General features: G+C 43.3%; 1 protein-coding gene across 1 annotated transcript; it reads right to left on the bottom strand.

Moving 5' to 3' along the window:
• Positions 1-410: 410 nt before the first annotated feature.
• Positions 411-5,198, bottom strand: LOC144706587 (uridine 5'-monophosphate synthase / UMP synthase (PYRE-F) (UMPS)). The gene is made up of 6 exons (XM_078579580.1): positions 4,269-5,198; positions 2,621-2,704; positions 2,452-2,534; positions 2,278-2,365; positions 1,930-2,181; positions 411-679 (listed from the first exon to the last, which is right to left on the bottom strand). Exons 1-6 carry the CDS (start codon positions 5,058-5,060, stop codon positions 551-553), a joined length of 1,428 nt encoding a protein of 475 aa, XP_078435706.1. The 5' UTR covers positions 5,061-5,198; the 3' UTR covers positions 411-550.
• Positions 5,199-8,465: the final 3,267 nt, after the last annotated feature.

Here is an 8,465-nt window from a genome sequence, read left to right on the forward strand (position 1 = left end):
AACATATTTTCTTGCGGATAACAAAAATCACCCTTCACAACACCAGTTTGGAGATTAAAACAAAGTTCTGTGTTTGGGTTATTGTAATTAACGATGCAGATAAACTATTATCTAGTTATAAAGTCACATGTTATAAATGCTAATTGGCGTAGGCTTGGCCTATAATGATAATGAAATCAAATACACTATTGCCAGGGTTTCAAAGCCACTCTTCACAAGAACACATTGGGGAATAAAAAGTATTTTTGGCTTCATCTTTGTCTATTATACTTGGTGATGTTTATTTTCCAAGTTTCAAAATGACCCTTCACAAGATTGGAGATAAAAAATCAACATTTTTCGAGTATGATTTTGCAGATAACCTACTCGTGTGATGTAGATTTTCTCTTCCCGAGTTTCAAAACCACCACTCACAAAGAAGTATAACCACTTTTATTGGCTTGGGCTTGTCCTACAATGTTTAATGCAGGATATTACCAGCTCTTGAGTTTCAAAACCACCCTTCACAAGAGCAGGTTGGAGACACAAAAAAAAGACTTCTGGACTTGATCTATTGAAGAGAGGCTTTGTATGCCTCCCATCCCTGGAGTCTGTACTCTTTGGCAGCCACAGATGGGTCTGATGCCTTAATTATCCCACGACCGACGATGATTATGTCGCTGCCCCTCTCGCAGATGACCTGAATTAGAACACTAGATTATCAAAAAATTGGGTTTGGAGATTAAAATAGGATCCAAGGACATAGAAAAACTTTGATCACTCTGGGAGGATGACGTTCGAACGAATCTTCGAGAAAGAGAAATGAAAGAAAGTATTAAAATGTGAAAAATGGAGAAACTAGAGATGGCACACATTGAAGCAATATATATTTGCAGACTGATGAGAACTCCATGAAGACTTACAAAAGGAAGAACAATAGAATGGTCGTCACACGTGCGCCTCAATAAAGACACATAGGAAGATTTGAATAGAAGGGGGGAAATTGGAGCAATACAGAAAGGTCTAAGCCAAGAAAGGGGGGCAGTTTTTGAAAGTTCAGATCGCTTGGGCGAGAAGGCTGGCGGGAGATCCTCCTGTCCAGAGGAACAAGAACCGATCCGGTCTTGTTCTGAGTTACTAGTCCTAATTCTTTCCCTCTGTCCTTCAACCTCCGCTCAAGACTTTCCCCTCATTCTTCTATCATTCTATCAATTGATCCACGGGGATCGTGTTGCTACAGTCGTTCTTCTAAGAACGTTGGTTTTTCTTTGGAATTCTTAGGTTTTCTATCAGTTAGGCCAGTGGGATCTTATCATGTGAAAAATGAAAGAAAGTATTAAAATGTGAAAAACAGAGAAACTAGAGATGGCACACACTGAAGCAATATATATTTGCAGACACATCCAATTATTTTTGTTAGAAGGTCGGTGACAAGTTGTATGTAGTAAAGTGGCATCACGTTTTGGAAATTAAGCCATGAGACTGGGATGTCATTGTACATGTCCTACTTTACAATTGGTAACAGTAAACGATGTATCATCCTCTACTGAAGCTTAGCCGCATTGTCCGAAGAAAAAAAACCTTTAATTCACATTTTGAGAAGCCATTTGGAATAAGAGTCATTAAACAACGGTTTCTCGCTAGAAGGAGAACTGGGAAATTTGTTTTTCACAATAATTCATCGGGAGAATATAATATAATAATTCATCCGGAGAATATAATATTTCTGTCAAAATTTTCTAATCAAAGTTCAAAAAATTAACTATACCAGTGAATAATGTTTTTCGCATCCCAGATGAACAGAAAAAGATTGAGCAAAAATTAATACCACCACTATGAGCAGAAAAAGGTCAAGAAATGACCGGAAGTGAAGGAAGTTTTGAAGAGTTGGGCCACAATAAGTCTTGAAACTACCAAATTATTTGAACAAAAATAATTAAAAAAACTTACCGAACGGGGAGTATTGTACTGCTGACCAAGCGCGTCTCCGCCGACAACCATCTGCACTCCAGGCGTCGCATGAACAAAACTTGGATTGACGGAGCCAGGCCAAGAAGCAGGATTCACAGAGATAAACCCAATGACAAAATCTGAATGTTCTTCGGCGATCTTCAAAGCCGCTGACGTGTACTCCCCAGTGGCCAGATTACCTTTTGAGCTCATCTCAGCAAGCAATAGCAGTCCCCTGCCAAGTGGCAATCCCTGAATGCCAAGTTCAAAAATAAAAAAGTATTAGCCTGACCCATTTTTTGGAAAATAATGGAGACCCAATCTTTCAGTTCTTGTTGGCCTACTTACCTTCTGCTTCAGGCCTTCCACAATTCCCGGGCCAGAGATAATGTGGGCATTGACAATGTCAGCCCAGTCTAAAATCCGATATATACCTCTGTCCGAATAAAAATAACATGCAAAATCCTTTTTTAGAAAATTAATTCCTGAGTGAAGATATAAAGTGATATAAACAAAACTCACCCTTCATACTGCATGGTTACAGTGTTTCCGATGTCAGCAAATTTGCGGTCCTCAAAAATTAAGAAATTATGGCGATCCGCAATCTGAAATTTTAAAGGATGATCTTAAGAAATGGTTTCTGAGAAAGAACTTTCAAGCAAGCATAAGGTTTAATTTTTTGGATGCTTACAGCTCGGAGCTGAGAGCCAAAGTCTTGATCAAAGTCGGGCAGTATATCAACATGAGTTTTCAACAGGCAAATCTCTGGACCAACCTGCCAGTCAAGAAAGAGGAGAGCAAATATCAGAAGGGATGACCGTGAAGATGGCAATAGGGTTCGCCATCACCACAATTGAGGATGGGTCCTCATCGTCCTTGTCATTTGCTTTCACCAAGATGATGATGACGAGTTTGTCATCGTCCTAATCATTAGACTTTGCAGCAATGACGATGACATGTTCATCATCATTCCTTGTCATGCATATTCAAAGAGATGATGATTTTCTCATTGTCATTGACCTTGTCATTCACCTTCACTGAGACGGCAGTGATGAGTTCGTCATTGTCCTCATCATTGGTCTTGACCCCAACGACAATGATGCGTTTGTCTTCACCATGATGATGAAAACAACTTCATCAGCATCTTTGCCATTTGTTTTCACTGATATGACAATGAGGAGGTCATCACCATCATCACCGTCTTCTTTACCAAGATGATGATGATGAGTTAGTCATTCTTCATATTAGACAGATGTTGATGACACTCATCATTTGTTACTTTCTCTATTTTTACTCTTTCAGATGATGAGGGCAATGGCACTTTGAAAATGTCAACGTCGTCAAGATGAAAGTGGTTGACATCTAATTCTGTCTACTTTCCTCAGTGTCATGGTTGATGATGTTGATGGGTGATAGTTTCGTCTATTTATTGTCATCCTCCTGCATACCAATGACGATTTCCTCAGTGTCTCTCGGCATCCAGGAACGGTTAACAAGGGGAGATGACAATTTCATCTCATCATCGTCATCTTGGCCGAGACAGATGACAATGGTGATGCCAATGATAATGATAAGTGACAATGATGATGATAATGACAATGACGATGATGATGATGATGAAGGTGACGACGACGATGATGATGACCTAATGACAATGGCGATGCCAATGGCAATGGCAACGACAATGGTGATGACAATGACAAAAAAAGGACGATGATGATGGCAATGACAGTGACAATGACGATGACGATGACAATGACAATGACAATGACAACGACGATGATGTTGGCAATGACAGTGACAATGACGATGACGATGACAATTACAACGACAACGATGATGATGATGGCAATCGCAGTGACAATGACGATGACGATGACAATACAACGACAACGATGATGATGTTGGCAATGACAGTGACAATGAAAATGATGATGACAATTACAACGACAACGATGATGATGAAGGCAATGACAGTGACAATGACAATGATGATGACAATTACAACGACAACGATGATGATGAAGGCAATGACAGTGACAATGACGATGACAATTACAACGACAACGATGATGATGTTGGCAATGACAGTGACAATGACGATGACGATGACAATTACGACAACAATGATGATGTTGGCAATGACAGTGACAATGACAATGACGATGGCGACGACAGCGACGATGGCGATGACAATGACAACGACAATGGCAATGACAATAGCAATTATAATGACAGTGACAATGACGACAATGATGATAACGATGACAATGACAGACAATGGTAGTGACAACGATGACGACGGCGACGATGAAGAAGAAGGCAGAAACCACTACTACCTTCTCTACAATTTCAAGGAGCTCCTTAGCCGTGCCCACATCGGCAGCAAGGCAAAGATTGCTCTGCTTCTCCTCCATCACCTGGAGCAGCTTCCTGCCAGCCAAATTCTTCACCATGGCCGCCCTCTCCAAGAAGGAGACCCTCCTCCTCTTCTTCTCCAAAGAGGGCACCTTCACAACTCTATTCTCCTCAAGAAACGAGATCACCTCTCTCTGGGTTTCCTCCGAAACCTTCCCAATCCTCACAAGAGTTTCCACAATCTGCGAAAGCTTCAGCATTGAATGAAGCCGAATTCCCTGCCCAGCAAGATTTTCCCTTCCTCCTTGCTCCCGATCGATCAGCACGACCGCATCGGTCACTTGAATCCCTTCGGATCGCAGGGGAGCCGCCGTCTCAAGAACAGAAGCGCCGGAAGTGACGAGATCTTCGACTATGAGGCAGATCTGGCCCTTTCGAAAGACCCCTTCGATCGATTTCGCGGTTCCGTAGGATTTGATTTCTTTGCGGCGCATGAGCATGGGTATTCCGCGGTCGACGGAGACGACGGTGGCGATGGGGAGGGCGGTGTAGGGCACGCCGCAGAGGAGATCGAAGGTCGCAGGGGGCGAGGAGGAGGCGAGAGTGGCGAAGAGGAGGTCGCTGACATGGCGGAGCAGCGATGGGTAGGAGACAATCACGCGTAGGTCGATGTAGATTGGGGAGGTGATGCCTGATTTGAGCTTGAAGGAGCCGAATTTCACCGCTTCTACCTCGTGGAGCTTCGCGATCAGGGCTTCTGCCGAATCCCCCATCGTTGCAGAGAAGAAGAACAGCGAAGAACACCTGAAGAACACAAAAGAACACTGGAGAACACTGAAGAACACTGAAGAACACTGAAGAACAGTGAAGAACACCGAAGAACAGAGAAGAAGAAAGGAGAAGAAGAAGAGGATAAAGAGGAAGGGGATTTAGGGATAAAGGAGGGGGGTGAATGGTTGCCGACCGTTGGAATACAAAATTGTGACATCATTAAAAGTTTTTTTAATTTAGATTTTTTTGTTAGGTAGGCTGTGGTGTTAGGCCCCTAACTAGTTGGCATTCCTTACCCAGAGGCCTGCGTGCTTATTGGGAAGGATTGCCCTTGTATTTGGCTCACGACACTTATAAGGACTGAGTCATCATGGATAGTGATATCCAAATACCTGATCTATTAGGCCATTGCCACTGCCGGTGGTGATTCACGGTAGACTGCGCACGCGCCCGTCCACGCCCAAGGCGGGACGGATCAGGTACGGCCCGTGCATGCTGGGCGCACGGGCTGAACGGCCCAGGCGCGCGCGCGCAAGCGCCGCGCGCCAACGCCAAGCACTACGTGCGGGCGCCAACGCTACCCGCCAGCGCCGAGCTGTGCGCGAGGCGGAAGCGCCGCCGCGGTGCGGAAGCGCCGCACGCTGGTGCGGACGCCGGCCGGCATGCGCGCGGCGCAGCGTGCGGAGTTGTGGGGAGACCGCGCAGCAGCCGCGCGGGCAGCGCGCGCATTGCATGTGCGGGGCGCGCGGCTGGGAGACATCCCCGCCAGGAGACTAAGGCATGTGGCGCATGGAGAGCGCCGGGACGGCACAGCGGGCGCGTGACGCTCCTGCGGGTAATGCTGGGCGCACAGCGCCCAACTCTGGGACGCCGGATGTGGCGGCGTCGCGCAGACTGCGCGCCAGAGTGTGGACACGGGTGCTGGTGGCGTGTGTGATCGTCAAGGTAGGGGTGGCATGTGTGATCGCCATGCCCGCGGGCGCACGGCGCCCGGCCCGGCGCACGAATGAGCGGCAGAGCGGGCGCGCGCAGGCGAAGCGGCGACCCTGAGGCGGTGCGGCGACAGTACCTCGGCGCAAGGCGCCTCGTCTCGTTCTTTGTAACACCCATCGTCTTCCCCCATGTAATCTACGATATATTCTCGATGATATTAATGCAATGATCCTATTCACTGACGATGCCTAGCACCACCATCTCCCTTAACCCCTTCTAAGCGATCTTAAGCAATCCCAAGAGCTTCCGCTGCAAGAGATCAAGGCTGCTCAGTGTTCTGCCCAAGCACTGAGGCCGGCGCACGTCAATTCCGAGCCAAGAGACCTAGCTCGAGATTTGACCGTGTGACATCTGGGCACAGCTAGGCTAATGTAATTTCTGCAAAGAGGCCTGTGCAGTGGAAATGTCCGGTTCTGTCCAAATATTTTTACAAAAATATCTTTACTCTCTCTCTCTCTCTCTATATATATCTATATATCTCTATATATATATATCTATATATCTCTATATATATATTGTGAAGAGGCCTGTGCAGTGAGAATGTGCAGTTCTGTCCAAGTATTTTTACAAAAATGTCTTTGTTCTCTATATATAAATATCGCAAAGAGGCCTGTGCAGTGCGAATGCACGGTTCTGTCCAAATATTTTACAAAATTGTCTTAGTTATCTATATATATATATAGCGTGAAGAGGCCTGTGCAGTGCAAATGTGCGGTTCTGTCCAAATATTTTTACAAAATTGTCTTTGTTCCCTCTCTCTCTCTCTATTTATATATATTTATATTGCGAAGAGGCCTGAGCAGTGCAAATGTGCAGTTCTGTCAAAATATTTTTACAAAAATGTCTTTGTTCTCTCTCTCTCTCTCTCTCTCTCTATATATATATATATATATATATATATATTTATATCGCGAAGAGGCCAACCAACTCATGGGACCAACTTACCTATGAGTCAAATGCATTGATCCATCCAAGAGGTCACGGGGAGGCTTGATTTGACTTTGGGTCGATAGACATCATCTTGTCCATCTGACCCCATCTAAGGTCCTTCAACTGACTATGGGTCAAGCAACCTGATTGCCTAAGAGAGGAAGTAGGGGTCGGGTGGAGCTACGGTTCAATCAAACTAACTTACCCATGGCTTCACTGAGCTCACCCATCCATGAAGGTCAGGGGTCTAGATAGAATTTTGGCTGGGTTGACTGGCCATCTTGACTTGACCACTCTAGTCCCTTGTTGAAGAAATAAAATAATTTCAGGGAGGGGATTAACCAAGATTTTAGAAAGCTTCTGAAATGGGAAAAGGGAAATTTTATGAATAGTGTCTAAGTAAAATATTGGAACACCATTGATTGAATAAGTGGTAATATCTGCATAAAAAAAAGAGGTGAGCTAGACTTTAAAAAAAAAATAAAAAAATAAACTACATAAAAATTTCTTAAAAATTTCTTAAAAAAAAAAGAAGCTAGACTTTAAGTGGTTTTAAAAAAAATCTACATAAAAATTTCTTAATTTAGAGTGTAATTTCATAGAATAAACTAGACTTTCCCCAATCGGTATATTTAAACATTTTTAAAGATGTAACAATTAAACATGTGAGTCAGCCTTTTATGCTCTTTAAATATATTTTTCATAGATAAAAAATCACAAAATTGGAAGATAATTATGTACTACTTCATGATGCAATCATTATAATCCTCCACAAATTTCTAATGCTTGGGTGAATGTGCCATCAACTTCACACTCTCTGCCCAAGGATGACATAAAAATAAATGCAGCTTTCAAAAGTTGTTGGGTTCTTGGGGATCAATTGAAAGCTAGAAAACAATTTTGTGAGTAGCTGAAGTTGAAATTGATTCCAAACTAATATCTAAAACAAATCAAACTTTACATATCTTCTGGGGAACTTGTTCCACCCATGACTTGCTCCGTTGGAGTGTTCTGAATACATTCACATGTCTAGCCTCAGAGTATCCATGTGATCAAGATACCCTTGGATCTCCACTTCTTCTCCAATTATTCTTAAAGCTTTTTTAAATCTTCTCAACATGGAGACACTCATCTTGGTTGAATGAGAAAATGATAGGGAAGAAAAAAAATTGGGGGGAAGGGGGGGGGCTAGCTCTAGCTGGCCTAGGTGCCTAAAATTGGGGACCGTTCCCTATTTATACTTTATCTAAAAAAATCCATAAAAATCTCATTAAAAATCCAACAATGCCAGTATAATCTTATGTGTGTGACCCTTTAGGCCCATGTATCATTCCAATTAATAACTTAAATGACCAGAATTATAAGTCACCCACATTAATTTACTAAGGATATTTAACCTAATGGATGGGTTAAGTTTCCATCATGTGGGTGTCAAGATACACCTCACTCTACATAAGATACATACTAGTGTTTATACTTTCTGT

The sequence above is a fragment of the Wolffia australiana genome, chromosome 8 (genome assembly GCF_029677425.1).
Source record: "Wolffia australiana isolate 7733 chromosome 8, ASM2967742v1".
Taxonomy (NCBI): Eukaryota; Viridiplantae; Streptophyta; class Magnoliopsida; order Alismatales; family Araceae; genus Wolffia; species Wolffia australiana.

Bases quoted from the DNA above. Each gene is read 5' to 3' on its own strand.
- LOC144706587 (XM_078579580.1), bottom strand. From the start codon at position 5,060: ATGGGGGATTCGGCAGAAGCCCTGATCGCGAAGCTCCACGAGGTAGAA. The intron at 2,535-2,620 runs GTAAGCATCCAA...TTAAAATTTCAG, and splicing joins TTGGCTCTCAGCTCCGAGCT to ATTGCGGATCGCCATAATTT. The intron at 2,182-2,277 runs GTAAGTAGGCCA...CTTGGCATTCAG, and splicing joins TGGAAGGCCTGAAGCAGAAG to GGATTGCCACTTGGCAGGGG.